This window comes from Athene cunicularia, assembly GCF_003259725.1.
Source record: "Athene cunicularia isolate RWA chromosome 4 unlocalized genomic scaffold, athCun1 chr4_part2, whole genome shotgun sequence".
In the NCBI taxonomy this organism is placed as follows: domain Eukaryota; kingdom Metazoa; phylum Chordata; class Aves; order Strigiformes; family Strigidae; genus Athene; species Athene cunicularia.
In genome coordinates this window covers 29,069,340-29,084,590 of record NW_020799099.1, presented here as the reverse complement: position 1 = coordinate 29,084,590, position 15,251 = coordinate 29,069,340, and the positions used below count along the sequence as shown (strand labels likewise).

The 15,251-nt window shown below is 41.3% G+C and overlaps 1 protein-coding gene across 1 annotated transcript in view; it reads left to right on the top strand.

Annotated features, from left to right (window-relative positions):
* The first annotated feature begins 233 nt into the window (after window positions 1–233).
* NAF1 (nuclear assembly factor 1 ribonucleoprotein) overlaps window positions 234–15,251 on the top strand; it is a 28,267-nt gene continuing 13,249 nt past the window's right edge. The window contains exons 1-3 of the mRNA XM_026847962.1: window positions 234–247; window positions 2,148–2,286; window positions 11,732–11,825. Coding sequence (XP_026703763.1) covers window positions 234–247; window positions 2,148–2,286; window positions 11,732–11,825 — 247 coding nt within the window. The remainder of the gene's footprint in view (window positions 248–2,147; window positions 2,287–11,731; window positions 11,826–15,251) is intronic.

Sequence of the window (15,251 nt, the reverse complement as noted above, 5' to 3'; positions counted from 1 at the left end):
CTTCAAGTTGTATTTCACTAGGAGTTTTGTTGTTGAATTAATAAGCCTCCGGAACAGGGACTGTAAGGTACAGAATTTAGCGAAAACATGAGTGTGGTGGTGGTGGTGCACTGTAGAACGTCATGATTGGTCCACCATGACCGTTTGAATGTCTTGTTTGACGTGGTCGTCACAGGGTGCTCCTACATCACTTGTGACAAGACACCAGCGGTGTCAATGCTGAAATAAGCAGTATGAAGGATTCAAGGTAAAGAGTCTGCAAATCTTAACTCTGATGTTGTCTCAGTGGAAAAGGTCCTTCTCAACCTGTATGCTTTTGTAAAAGGTTCCATCTTCTACTTGTATGTGTGCTTTTGTGTTCAATATAGTTGGTGAAAGGCAGCTTTGGTTAGATGCAGGCTCTGTTTCAGTCGGAAGCCTGCACACTTTCTCATTGAGGTTTGCGTTTTCTTTTTCGGCCGTGCAACAAGATGGGTATGTGCTCCTTCTGGCTAGTGGAGTGTGAATTGAAGTCTAAGGATCTCTTCTTTAAAAGAAGATGCAGAGCTTCTTTAGTAGTTAATAGATTAAAGTTTGAATATGGAAATACTCTGTATGCTCACTTCAAAGTTTTCCTAGAACATCATGAAGTGATGGATAGTAAAATTCCTGACCTATAGCAGGGGCTTCACCTGTAGTCTTTCTTGCTTCCAAAATCTGTTGCACTGATATTCCTGTATCAAAGAAGAAATTTTGATAGCTTTAATTTACTTAGCTGCCTCTGTGTATCTCAAACTTATTTTTTTTAAAATCCTTCCACTGATTGGTCTCTGTTAGTCTGACTGATTTTTATGTTTCTGCTACATTGATTTTGTTCTAAGAAGTCCGTATTTGGCTTTTTCAAAAGGTTTATTTGGAAAGGTGCTCTTATTTGTCAGAATTTGTTGGGAAAAAAAATATGCAACAGCAGATAATTTGCCTCTGAAGGAGATAATGTAATACCAAAGAATCTAGAAGAGAGCATTTTTTGTATTTTATTTATCACTTTGTTTCTAAATGCTTCTTTGTTAACGCCCGATCAGGTAAGAAGGGATAGACAATTTAACAAGAGTTTGCTTGCCTTGGTGTATTTTTGTGTACAGTTTGTAACGTGTTTTTTCAGTCACCAATATCAGTTACTCCACCTTTGTTTCTTCCACCAACTCTTGCAGAACTTAGACTTTTGCTAAAAGGAACATGTTGGTGTGAAGAAGGACTGGTTTCTTACTGTGCTCTTTACTTGAAATAATAAGAGTCTAAGGAAATAAACATCTCTTATGCATGTGCCAGTGAGAAATATTAAATTACTAATCCAAGTGAATACATACTAAGGGAATTCGGACAGGCCATGAATTATGAAACTAATCCCTTTTCTCTGCAAAAATTAGAAATTTTTTTTATCCTCACAGTGCATGATGTGTTGCTTGGAATAAGTATTTACTTTCACGTAGCTTTATGCTAATGTTGGGATTGTACAAGAAGAGTCACTGTGAGCTGTAGAAGGTAGTTTAATGTATTATCTTTGAATTTTTTTTTGTGTGCTCAGTTACATTAAATGATGTTCGAAACTGGGAATTAAAGTGATGCATAAAATGGAAATACGTTGATAGTGCATAAACATGGTCTTAATTTGGTTGTGTTTGTCTAGGCACTATACTGAAGTGATCCTCCCATGACTCTAATGTCTCATTTCACTTGCAAACCAATAAAGTGTAGGCCCCAAACCTTGACTATAACTGTGTATGTCTCACAGAGGGAGTTGTGCTGGTGCTGGAGTTTAACATGGGGGGTAGCAAGTGGGAGAGGCTGGACTACATGAATTTAGAGGTGATTGCTGTCATGCCACATGGACCATTCAACAATGAAACAGTGGGAACCGAAGTGAGCCACTGTAGTTGTTAGCCATTGCTCTGAACTGCCAAAGCTACTACTCTTCTGAGATTTTTTTTTTTTTAATGGTCTTGTCCAGTGGTTATAGGTTCAGGAAAGATTGCTGCTCTTCTGTATACAAATGTATACTTTTAAGAAAAAAATATCTGGTAACCAAAGGTATTTGAGCAATGTAGAATGTATCCACTCTTTTTATCAGTAATGTAGAAGTCAGTAATTCCCATGTTTGTTTTATTCAGTGATACGGATTCAGATAGTTCATCAACTACATCTTCCTCTTCACATTCTCCTTCAACTGTATCTGATGAAGATGATCATCCAAATGAGAAGGATAACAGAACTTACTGTGTTAAAACAAAAGATGAGTTGCCTATTGATGTAAGTACAATGTGTTATTTTTTAAACGTTCTGATAACACAACTTAAAATATTTTAACTTAATATATTTTTAAGTCATTGCAATACGTAGTGATTGAATGTGTTTTTGCGGTAGTGCAGATACAACAGTTAATAACTAGAAATGTCTTATTTTTCAGTATATTAAGGCCACTCTGAAGTGAGGTTCACAGCTCATTTTAGGTTCACATTTGTGAAAAATCAGTTGTAATTAAAACAAATTTCTGGATAAAATTCTGGATGTTATAGTACCATTTTTGCTTATATATTGCAGGTTTTCATCATTCTTTCTCTGACAGACTTGAAGGTCTAATATGTCTTATAGATATATTTCAGATATGTTTATCTTTGAGGTAAAAATTTCAATTGTTGTATTAAGCCTTCCAGAGGTACATACAGAATTGCCTCTACTCTAAGCAAAATTATTAGAGTGGTCATAGAAATGGTTGTATTTGTTTTATTCTGCAGTTTTTGTTATAGCACTGTTTTATGTATTGCACATCAGAACCTTAATTTGAATCATAATTCTGTCTTTTGCATTTGATTCTTATAAATACCATATTCACTAAGTATTGCTGCCATTATTCCTCATTATCTCAAAATTAAGTTTAAAGGAATGAGTTTTCATAATAGTGTGCTAACGGATGATTAGCTATGCATCATTTGTAATGCATTACAAATAAAAGGATAATATAACAATGTCATGTCGATTTACATTAGCAGTATATTGAATCATAGAATCACGGTTTGGGTTGGAAGGGACCTTAAAGGTCATCTAGTTCCAACCTCTCTGCCATTGGCAGGGACACCTTCCACTAGACCAGGTTGCTCAAAGCCCCATCCAGCCTGGCCTAGAAACTTGCAGGGAGGGGGCATCCACAACCTCTCTAGGAAACCCGTTCCAGTGCCTCACCACCCTCACAGTAAAGAATTTCTTCCTTATATCTAATCTTAATCTACCCTCTCAGTTTAAAACTGTTACCCCTCATCCTATCCCTACCCTCACTGATAAAGAGTCCTTCCCCATTTTTCCTGTAGGCCCCCTTTAAGTACTGGAAGGCCACTATAAAGTCTCCTCTGAGTCTTCTCCAGGCTGAATGACCCCAGCTCTCCCAGTCTCTCCTCATACAGGAGGTGCTCCAGTTCCCTGATTATCTTTGTGGCCTGCTCTGGACCTGCTTGAGCAGGTCCATTTCCTTCTTATGTTGTGGGCCCCAGAGCTGCAAACAGCACTGCAGGTGGGGTCTCACGAGAGTGGAGTAGAGGGGGAGAATCACCTCCCTCCACCCGCTGCCTACACTTCTCTTGATGCCCAGGATATGTTTGCCTTTCTGGCTGTGAGCACACATTGCTGGCTCATAATCAGTTTTCCATCCACTACTACCCCCCAAGTCCTTCTCCCCAGAGCTGCTCTCAATCCACTCATCGCCCACCCTGTATTTGTGCTTGGGATTGCCCTGACCCATGTGCAGGACCTTACACTTGGCTTTGTTGAAATTCATATTTTCATGGACCCACCTCTGAAGCCTGTCCAGATCCCTCTGGATGGCATCCCTTCCCTCCAGTGTGTTGACACATCACACAGCTTGGTGTCGTTGGCAAACTTGCTGAGGGTGCACTCAATGCTGCTGTCCATGTCACCAACAAAGATGTTAAACAGGTCCCAGCACTGATCCCTTAGGAACGCCACCTGTCACTGCTCTACATACACATCAAACCATTGACCACAACTCTTTGACTGCAACCGCCCAGCCACTTTCTTATCCACCAAGTTGTCTATTCATTTAATCCATGTTTGTCTGATTTAGAGACAAGGATATCATGCAGGACAGTGTCAAATGCTTTGCACAAATCCAGGTAGATGGTGTCAGCTGCTCTTCACTTATCCACCAATGCTGTAACCCTATTGTAGAACGCCATCAAATTTGTCAGACATGATTTGTCCTCAGTGAAGCCATGTTGGCTGTAACAAGTCACCTCCTTATTTTTCATGTGCCTTAGCATGGTTTCCCAGAGGATCTGCTCCATGATCTGGCCGAGGACAGAGATGAGACTGGCCTATAGTTCCCTGTGTCTTCTTTTTTCCCATTTTTAAAAATGGGGATTATGTTTCCCCTTTTCCAGTCAGATGGAACTTCACTGGACTGCCACAACTCATCAAATGTAATGGATAGTGGCTTAGCCACTTCATCTGCCATTTCCCTCAGGAACCATGCATATATCTCATCAGGTCCCATGGACTTGCTGAGGAGAGGGGCTCTAAAGAGGATGGCAGTGGGGGGACCCTTCCAAAAGCATCAAAAAACCCGTAGCAAAACCACAAGCCGAGAAGGCAGAAGCACAGGGAAGTGGGAGTGTCTCAAGTCACCTCCCCTCTGAGCAGGAAGAGTGAGCTGCAAAGGAGGGCAGCAGGGACTCAAGAGTGGACAGAGACTGGAGTGATGACGCCCAGCTCCATCACGTACAAGAGCAGCCCCCAGGGAGTGCGGGCGACGGGGGCATGGCGTGTCAGTTAGTGCAAACAGGGCGAGCAGACAGGGCACAGTCCATCTGGGTCTAGAGTTTATCTGAGCTAGTTGTCGTCTTATCCTCCTCCATGAGTGGACTGAACCATGGGTCTCCACTTGTGTCAAAACCACCACCAGAAAGAACGTGGCGACCCAGATGTAGCTGCCACGCAGACATGCAGCTGTCCAGGTTCTGGGCTGCAGGGAGTGCCTGAGCCTGTCAATCCTGCTGGAGGGCAGCAGTGACAACACCTGCGTGTGCTGCGATCAACTGGATGGCCTGCTCAGCCTGGTGGTGGAACTCAAAAGAAGAGGTTCAAAGGTTAAGAAGTATTAGGGAGTGTGAAAGGGGAATTGATTGGTGGAGTAGCACCTTGGCACCCCTGAAGCAACAGGAGCAAATGGAGGCTCCAGAAGAGGCAGATGATCCCTCACCCTCTTGCTACCAGGCAGAAATAGGGAACCTAAGAGATGGGAGAGACTGGGAACAGGTCCCTGATCAGAGAGGCAGGAAAATTCCCTCCCAACCTCCCTCACCTTCCATGGTGTCCCTTCACAACAGATACGAGGCCCTGGAACTTTTGAGTGAAGCAGAGAAAGATGAAGAGAATGAGTCAAACAAGGAGGAAGATGAAGGTCCACCAAGGCTGGATCGCTCTAGATTGGTACTAAAACCAAGCCCAGAAGGTTCATTGTAGTGGATGACTGGATGAATCCATTCTGAGGGGTGTTGAAGCCCAATATGCAGACCAGAACCGCTTCACAGGGAGTTCTTCTGCCTCCCTGGGGCCTGGGTGAAGGACCTTACGGCAAAACTCCCCACTCTAGTGAGACCTAAGGACTACCACCCTCTCTTCGTTTTTCAGGTAGGTAGCTACGATATTACCAGGAGAAGTCCTAAATCACTAAAGAGAGATTTCAGGGCCTTGGGGAAACTGCTCAAGGGGTCAGCAGCACAAATAGTGTTCTCCATCTTTTCAGTTGCAGGGATAGATGAAGAAGAACAGAGAACTCAACATGTGAACTTGTGGTTCTGAGACTGGTGTTACCAGCAGGGCTTTGGATTTTTCAGTCACGTGTTAGCATACAGGATGCCAGGGAGGATGCACCTGTCCCAGAGCGGGTAAAGGATCTTTGGGCCAGAAGTTAGCTGGGCTCATTGAGAGAGCTTTAAACTAGATTTGAAGGGGGAAGGGGACAAAACGGAAGCTCCCAGACATAAGCCCCAGGGTAGATTACCAGAGTTTGTGGGCTGTTGTGCCAGAGATGACTCTCAGACTGCCATCTCAGTGGAGGCAAGGGATGGAGACATGCAGCACAACAAAGATACAGGGGATATTGATGTGTCAGTAACTGTGGTAACACCTGCGAAAGGTCAGGCTGGACTTAGGACCTCTAGAGGCAAAAAGGTGCTGGGGACATCATCCCAGCTGAAGTACATGTATACTAATGCACACAGTATGAGTAACAAAGAAGAGGAGCTTGAAGCCATGATGCAACAGGAAAATTATGATGTTGTGGCTATCACAGAAGCATGGTGGGATGTCTGCCATGACTGGGTGCATCAGTTAATGGCTACAAGCTCTTTAGAAGGGATAGACAAGGAAGGAGAGGCAGTGGGGTGGCCCTGTGATTGCTTTGAGCGCAAGTGTAGTGAAGACAGGGTAGAATGTCTTTGCATTAGAATCAGCAGGAAAGCCAACAGGGCAGATGATGTAGTAGGAGTCTACTATAGGCCCCCCAACCTGGACAGAGAGGTGGATGCAATATTCTATAGGCACTTAGGAGAAATGTCCCGATCACTTGCCCTTGTTCTTGTGAGAGACTTTAACTTCCCAGACATCTGCTGGAAATACAACACAGCAGAGCGGGATCAATCCTGGAGGTTCCTGGAATGTGTGGGAGGTAACTTCCTGACACAGCTGGTGAGTGAACTGAGCAGAGAATGTGCCCTGCTGGATCTCCTCTTTGTGAGCAGTGGAGGACTCGTGGATGATGTGGTGGTTGGAGGCCGACTAGAGCACAGTGATCATGAAATAATAAGAGTTCTTAGATAGACCAGGAGAGGGGGCAGCAGAACTGACATCCTGGACTTCCAAAGGGCTGACTTTTTATTGTTTAAGCAATTGCTTGACAGAATCCCTTGGGAGATGGTTCTGAAGGGTATAGGGGTCCAGGAAGGCTGGAGACTGTTTAAGAAGGAAGTGTTAATGGCACAGGAGCAGGCGGTCCCCAGGCACTGTAAGAGAAGCTGGGCAGCAGAGAAGACCACCTTGGCTAAACAGGGAGCATTGGCTGCAACTTAGGGAGAAAAAGAGAGTTTACAGCCTTTAGAAAAAGGAGCTAGCCACTCACAGTGATTACAAAGATGCAGGGCGGAAATCAGGAGGTCTGAAGCCCAGCTAGAAATTAATCTGGCTTCAGCAATCAAGGATAACAAGAAATTTTTCTCTAGGTATGTCAACAGCAAAAGAAAGACCAGGGAGAGCCTCCATCCCTTGTTAGACACAGGAGGAAACATGGTAATGAGTGATGAGGAAAAGGCTGAGGTGCTTAATGCCTTGCTTGCCTCAGTCTTTAATAGCAAGTTGTACTGAGGGAATCCAGCCTCCTCAGCCAGAAGACAGAGCCTGGCAGAATGACACCCCCACATTCCAGGAGCAGAGAGTCAGTGACCTACTGCACCACACAGACACACACAAGTCTATGGGACCAGATGGGATACACCCGAGGGTGCTGAAGGAGCTGGCTGGGGTGCTCGCCAAGCTGCTTTCCATCATTTACCAGCAGTCCTGGCTGATCGGGGAGATCCCAACAGATTGAAAATTGGCCAATGTGACACCCGTATATAAGAAGGGTTGGAAGGATGCTCTGGGAAATCACAGGCCTGTCAGTTTGACTTTGGTGCCCTGGAAGCTGATGCAGCAGCTCATCCTGAGTACCATCACGCAACACATGCGGGACAACCAGATGATCAGACACCATTAAGTATGGGTGTATGAAAGGCAGGTCCTGCTTGCAAACCTGATCTACAACAGGGTGACCTGCTTATTGGATGAGGGAAAGGCTGTGGATGTAGTTTACCTTGACTTTAGTAAGGTCTTTGACACCATTTCCCACAGCATTCTCCTGGCAAAACTGGCTGCTTGTGGCTTGGATAGGCACACACTTTGCTGGGTAAAAAAATAGTTGGATGGTCGGGCCCAAAGAGTTGTGGTGAATGGAGTTAAATCCAGTTGGCGGCTGGTCACGAGTGGTGTCCCCCAGGTCTTGTTTTTGGGGCCACTCCTGTTTAACATCTTTATTGATGATCTGGAAGAGGGGATCGAGTGCACCCTCAGTCAGTTTGCAGATGACCCCAAGTTGGGTGGGAGTGTTGATGTGCTCGAAGGTAGGGAGGCTCTGCAGAGAGACCTGGACAGGCTGGAGCCATGGGCTGAGGCCAACTGGAGGAGTTTCCATAAGGCCAAATGCCGGGGGCTGCCCTTGGGCCACAACAACCCCCAGCAGCGCTACAGGCTTGGGGAGGAGTGGCTGGAGAGCTGCCAGTCAGAGAGGGACCTGGGGGTGTTGATTGACAGCCCGATGAACAGGAGCCAGCAGTGTGCCCAGGGGGCCAAGAAGGCCAATGGCATCCTGGCTTGTGTCAGCAGTAGCGTGGCCAGCAGGGACAGGGAAGGGATCTGACCCCTGTACTCGGCACTGGTGAGGCTGCCCCTTGATTCCTGTGTTCAGTTTAGGGCCCCTCACTCCAAAAAGGACATTGAATGACTCGAGCGTGTCCAGAGAAGGGCAACGGAGCTGGTGCAGGGTCTGGAGCACAGGTCATATGGGGAGTGGCTGAGGGAACTGGGGGTGTTTAGTCTGGAGAAGAGGAGGCTGAGGGGAGACCTCATCGCCCTCTACAGCTCCCTGAAAGGAGGCTAAAGACAGATGAGTCCCCTTAACCAAGTAATAAGTGATAGAACAAGAGCTAATGGCTTCAGGTTGCACCAGGGAAGGTTTAGACTGGATATTAGGAAGCATTTCTTTACAGAAGGAGTCGTTAGGTGTTGGAATGGGCTGCCCAGGGAGGTGGTGGAATCCCCATCCCTGGAGGTGTTTAAGAGTCGGGTTGACTTCGCACTGAGGGATATGGTGTAGTTGGGAACTGTCAGTGGTAGGTTAATGGTTCAACTGGATGATGTTCAACATCTTTCCAACCTAGATGATTTTGTGATTCTGTGACTTGTGTACCTTCAGGTTCCTTAGATGGTCTTGAACCTGCTTTTCTACATTGCGTGGTTTTTCATTCTTCCTGCCCTTGCCTTTGCCTTCTGCAACTTTGGCACTGTGGCCAGAGCACTTGATGGTGAAGACTGAGCTAAAAAAGTTATTGAGTACTTCAGCCTTCTCCATATCCTGGGTAACCAGGTCTCCTGTTTCCTTGGTGAGAGGTCCCACATTTCCCCTAGTCTTCTTTTTATCACCAACGTACCTATAAAAGCTTTCCTTGTTGCCCTTGTTGTCCCTGGACAGATTTAATTCTATCAGGACTTTGGCCTTCCTAACCTGATCCCTGATTGCTTGGACAGTTTCTCTGTATTCCTCCCAGGCTACCTGTCCTTGCTCCCACCATCTGTAGGCATCCTTTTTATGTTTGAACTTGTCCAGGAGCTCCTTGTTTATCCATATGTTTATCTGTTATTCTATAGATCTCTCCCCTTCATAAAAAAAGCTTTCTGGAATGGGAAACCAGTCCATTGAAGGGTACAAGACGTTATTAGATAGGTAGAGAAAAAGAATCTCTGAAGAGCATTGACATGAATTAGTAGTAGCAACAAGAGGAGCTAGGAGCATGTTAATTCCTAAACTGTGTCTTTAGAGACACTTTGAGTAAAGAAAAGCTCTTAGGATATTCTTTTATCCCTGAAATTAATAAAAGATTGAGAAACACATTCTGTTTTCTGGAGTAAAGCATCAGAGCAATTGCTGCTTATCTGGACTTGGTTTTGAAGTACGATTAGTAGTAAAACCAATAAAAGTGCTTCTATGAATTTTTTTTTTTTACAGCACTAGACTTCTCAACAAAAATCCTTGCACAAATACATGTATAACCTTAAAAAGGTTATATTTGCCTTTTATCTCATTTAAATAAAAGTCATGTTACTCTGAAAATGCTTTGTTGATCTGCTCATTTGTCTAGCCTACCAGCTAAGTCCAAGTGTTTATGAAACATTGTCTTCCTTTTAATTACTGGCTTGAGTAATTTCATTGGTTCAGCGAAGCTATAGCTTTCTGCTAATGATAGTTAATAAGAACTGAAGTTCTTGAAACTACACTGTTTACTGTATCTTGTACTAAGCCATTCTACAATAGAATTAGGCTATGTAAAAATTTACAGATTGTGTTATGTAAATTTGAAGGAACACAATTTGAAAATTGAAATGTGTCTGTTAAAAATGAAACATGATGTTTTGTCTTCTACCCCAAAGTCCCCAATAATAGCTAATTTTCTAAAGCATGGGTCAAACATAAAATAAAAAATTAAAGAAAGTATTTAACTTCAATATGTACTTGAGGGGAAAAAAACCTGCATGTATTAAGGAGTGTGGAACTATTTTAGAAACCTCCTGCTTTGAAGCGTAGGATTGGCAAATAGTGTACACAATATGACAGATGGTACAGTTTACCAATCTGAGATTTATGATCAGAAATTCAGCTTTCTTCTTTCTGGTCTTTGACCTTTGAATTGGTCTGACATCCATGACTCGATTAAGTTTTAGCAGTGAAGTTGTTTTAATGTTGGAAGACTTACTGTCCTCTAGAAATGTGTGGCATTTCTATTTGAATTCACGTTTTGACTTCAATGCTGTATTATATGATCTGAGAAAGTCTTGGCTTCTCTTTGGTCTTTGATTTGCTCTAGAAGCCTTTGCCAAGCACTTTTGTTAAAAGTGAAGATTATCAGGTGAATTTTTTATCAGACAGGATAAGATTCTTCTGTTGGAAAGGGATTTTTTTTTCTGGTGATGGCCTTTAGAAGTGGTTTAGTGCTAAGATTTGTACTCTACCTCCAAATTCAGAAGATGTTGAATTTGAAGATAATTTCTACTCTAGTTGCTCTTACCTTGTATTACATATAGTCCATATTGAATTCACAGTAGTATATACACAGAAGTCTTAGTTTATTAGTAAATTGAAGGTAGATGATGAGTTCAGTGTTAATCAGCCTTTGATGGCAGATTTTGATGCTTACATTTGAGGTAAAAAATTAATTTGAATATTTTTTGTGTAGTACTCACTTGTATACCTGAAGTTTGGCCTTTTTTTTTGAAAGTGTTCTCTGTGATTATCCTCTTGTACCAAATCCAACTTCTACCTAAAAATAATTCTCTTTGTATAGGTTGTTGTCATCTTTACATCTATAATCGTCCGAGTCATGGCATAAATGCACAGATGCCATTTTGTTGAATCAGATGATACATTATCTGGTGTATTTCATACTGTTTTATCTCTTGCTCTGTAAATTGTTTTTCTGTCACACACTGAATGTGGTTACAAGTTGTCTGGTTTTTTTGATTACTGATTATTACTGTGTTGTACATTGAACTTAATTTATCTAACTTGAAAGTTAGTAAAAATGAACAAAATGTCTATCAGGTTTTGGTTTTCTCCAGTTGAATAAAATTGGCTTCTATTTTAGTTTCAATGGAAATATGTAGACTAGCGTCTCAATCGAAAAGTGTCTTCAGAAGCGTCATTTGCCCAAGATGAGTTAATTTGGGATGATTCTGAAAGAGACAAATCAAACTAGATTATTTTTATTAAATCTTCAAAATGCTGGGAGGTTTTTCTGATTGTCAGATTTATGCAGCAACAAAGTGATGAATGTCTTAGTGTGATGAGATTATATTCTGAACATTGACTTGATATTTTCAGGAACTGCCTCCTGTTGAAGATTTGTCAATAATTCTGCCTGATGATGTTGAACTGAAGCTCTTTGGGACAGTTTCTAGCATCATTGAGCAGCTAGGTAGGCAAGATATGTTTGCTTTGTTTTGAATTAAAATAGTTTCTGTATAACTCTGCATTAATAGTGTAATTAACTGTTCCCTCAACTACTGTAGCATTCTATTTCAGGGGTAGTGGGTTGCTGAATGAGAATTTGGACTACCAAATGACACTTGTGTTGAATTTCCTTTTAGTTGACTTACATCTGAAGATTAAGATACTGTGACTATCGTGCGTGTGTTTCTGAGTAACCTTCATGTTCTGATTTTTTCATTAAAAAGCCTTTTTTCGCCGTGTGTTGTGATCTTTATCTTCTGGCAACAATAAGATTGAACATTTGCAGTATTTTAAGAAAATCTTGCAGGTGTACATGCTATATTTGAATTATCTCTGAAGATATGGAAGGTGTATAACTGAAAGCACAGATACAGTCAATCAAGTGCTTGTTTGTTAATATACAGACAGGAAAAAAGCTTGTTTCTTTAGCAGTGCAGGTTCTTTGTTTGTTTGTTTGTTTGTTTTGTTTTATTTATCCCACTTCTGACACTTTGACCAAATAAATGCAAGCTGCCAGTGTCAGCAGTCATAGGACAGCATGAGTAACATGATTTATAGGGGGGCTGGAGGGTAAGCTTAATGGGATTGAGACATATGATGGATGTAAGCTTAACTGCAGGTATATGCATTTAGGCATCTTTTCAGACCTACCTGGGACCTCAGTTTTTCATATATGAAATCAAAGTTTTGCTGAAGCTGATATTAATAAAACAGCTATAGTATGTATTTAAGCTTATTTTGAGTGTTCCATTATGCCTGAATGGCTTTCAAAGCAATTTGCTTATGAGAATTAGATAATAAGTTCAATTTTGAAGTTAAAGTATTTATGTTGCTGGGGTATAAAACAATTAAAGCAAATAGCCTTTCCTATTAAATTTTCTTTTATTGTAAAGATTCCAGGTAATACAGGCAATTCCTTTACAGCGTTTTTTTTTGTTGGTGGTGTTGATTTGAAGTTAGATTTAATTTCATTCATGTGTAGGAAGCTGTCTTGAAAGTGTGGAAGGTAATAATGTCATCATTGTCCTTTTGTTCTAGTTTTCCCTTTCTTGCTTATTGATAATAATGGGGACTTCAAGAAGGCTGTTTTCAGCTAAAATGATAGTTTGAAAATAAGTTAAAAGAGAAATGGTTGAATCATAGTTTGCTGTTCTTTTTGATCTAATATGTGAGGTTTTAAACAAAGCTATTTTTAGTCTTCAGTTTTGAAAACTGTCCTTAATTTGTAACCCTTCTTGGTGAGTATAATCTTTTCAAATCCTATCAGTTTACTGACAGATGAATTCTTTGGTTTGCATCCTACTTTATGTAACTGAAATATATGTTGAATTTAGACTGCTTGGTGAAAGTTAGAAAACAGACTAATAATTATACATGAAAGAAAGTCATAGAAAGGGAATAAAACGTCAAGATACATGTTATTTTTCTGCTTTTTACTACTTTGCTTTATGACTTCCTCTTTCTACATGTTTTCCTTTCTTTTCAGTTATGGAAATAGGTGTCTTGAGTGGCTTCACTTTCAATTGATTTGTGGCCGTATTAGGGTCTCTGCCAGCTTATTGTGGGTTGTTTTTTTGATTTTTGAACTAAATTGATACCTATGTATACCGGGTTTGTATCTAGTATGAGGGGAGTTGAGGTCTCATTTGGAAACCACAAACATTATTTTAGTCCAATAGTCTTCTGAACACTTTCTGTCTGTCCTGTTGATGTATCAGAAATCTCTGCTGTTCTCTGTAGCAAGACTCCAAGTTCATAATCTGCAGTGTGTGATGCCTGTAAATTGGGTATTTCATACTATGTAGTGAATTTAAGGCTGGAACAGTATAGGTTCACGCTAGCTTCATACTAGCTAAAAAGCAAGATGTCAGGTCTGAACCTGAGCAGAAGTTCACAGGATCAGAATTTAAAAGAACTTTTGCTGTGTTTTACTTCAAGGTACTTGGAGAAGAGAAAAATTCACTGCATGGGTTGTAGCCTGAAAAGTAAATAGCTTTGGTGCATGTGAGAAACCTGCCCTGGGACTGCTTTGGGGCCTGAATGAGTAGAAGCTGAGTATTTTGGGTGGGTTGGGGTAGGAAAAGCTGTAAGTCAGATAGGCTGTAGGTGATAATGTCTCTCCTGGGTTTCATTGGACTGGCATGACTTACGTTTTTAGAATATTGTCCTTAGCCTGCTGGAAGGCTGGGGGCTATGTGTGATCAATCAAGTTGAGAGCATTCTCTGAGAGTTTTTGGTGTGTGTGGTTTTTTTGCGTTTTGTTTTGGGTTTTCTGTTGTGGGTGGGTTTGTTTTTTTTTTTTTTGGCTAAGGTATATTTCTCATGAGGGTTAAGCAACACATTGGATTCTTTCAGTGCATATTTTATTATATAGGTAGGCACAAAATAAACTGATTTCCCTAATTCTCTGAAAATTCAGTGAACTGCTACGCCTCTAGCATTGTCACAAGCTTTCTTGGCATGTCATAAAGTGTTTGCAGATTGAAATAGTACCAAAGCTTGAGTTAGCTTTGAGATGTTTATTGCTTTCAGTTCTGTTATGCAAGTTTAGCAGTGATAATCTTTTTAGTTTTTGTTGAAGTCTGAGTGACACTAAGTGCTTGAGTGACTTTTATTTACTGATGGAGAGATATTGAGAATGCTTAATTGAGTGTTCTGTTGTTTTAGAGATAGGAAGGATTACCTTCAAAATCAGAATTTTTGAGTGTAAAGCTGCTAGGCTTTTGTATTGACACATTTGAGCATGATCCCTGCTGAATGTAAAAGAATACATGGTATTTCTGTAGACTAAGCAACAAACGTGAATGACTACCCAAGAGGAGAGTGAACTACTCTGAAGATTTCAGTAAAGAATAAGCTCTATGTGTCTGAATCTGGAAAAACTAAAGTTGCCTGTATATCGAATTACGTATTTAAGGAAGAAGAACATGCTTATATGTCCATTTATAAGTGTTTAAGTCTGCTAAGTGTTAAGATTTCATATTTTGATCTACTAGAAGGACTTGCTCGCTCTGACCACTTATACTATCAATAATCATGGTTTAGGCCGAAATGTGGTATGAGGCTTATATGACATTAAATTGCAGAATTGTATTTCAGATTGTGTGTCTGCATACATAAATGACACCACCAGTTGCTACTGTGACTGGACTGCCAGACATCTTTTGTGTTCTAGTCTGATTCTTATGACTTATTAGGGGAAGCATTCTTTTTTCCAAGGAGAACTTCATCTGGCATACTAAGAAGGCAGAATATAAAGATGTATCTGCACTCAAAAAATCCCAGGTTATTGCTGATGTAACTTAATCAAGAACCATCCTCTGTAAATACAAGTATCTCACACATAATGTATCTGGGGCTTTTCTTTTGTACCTGTCATCTGGTTTCCTTT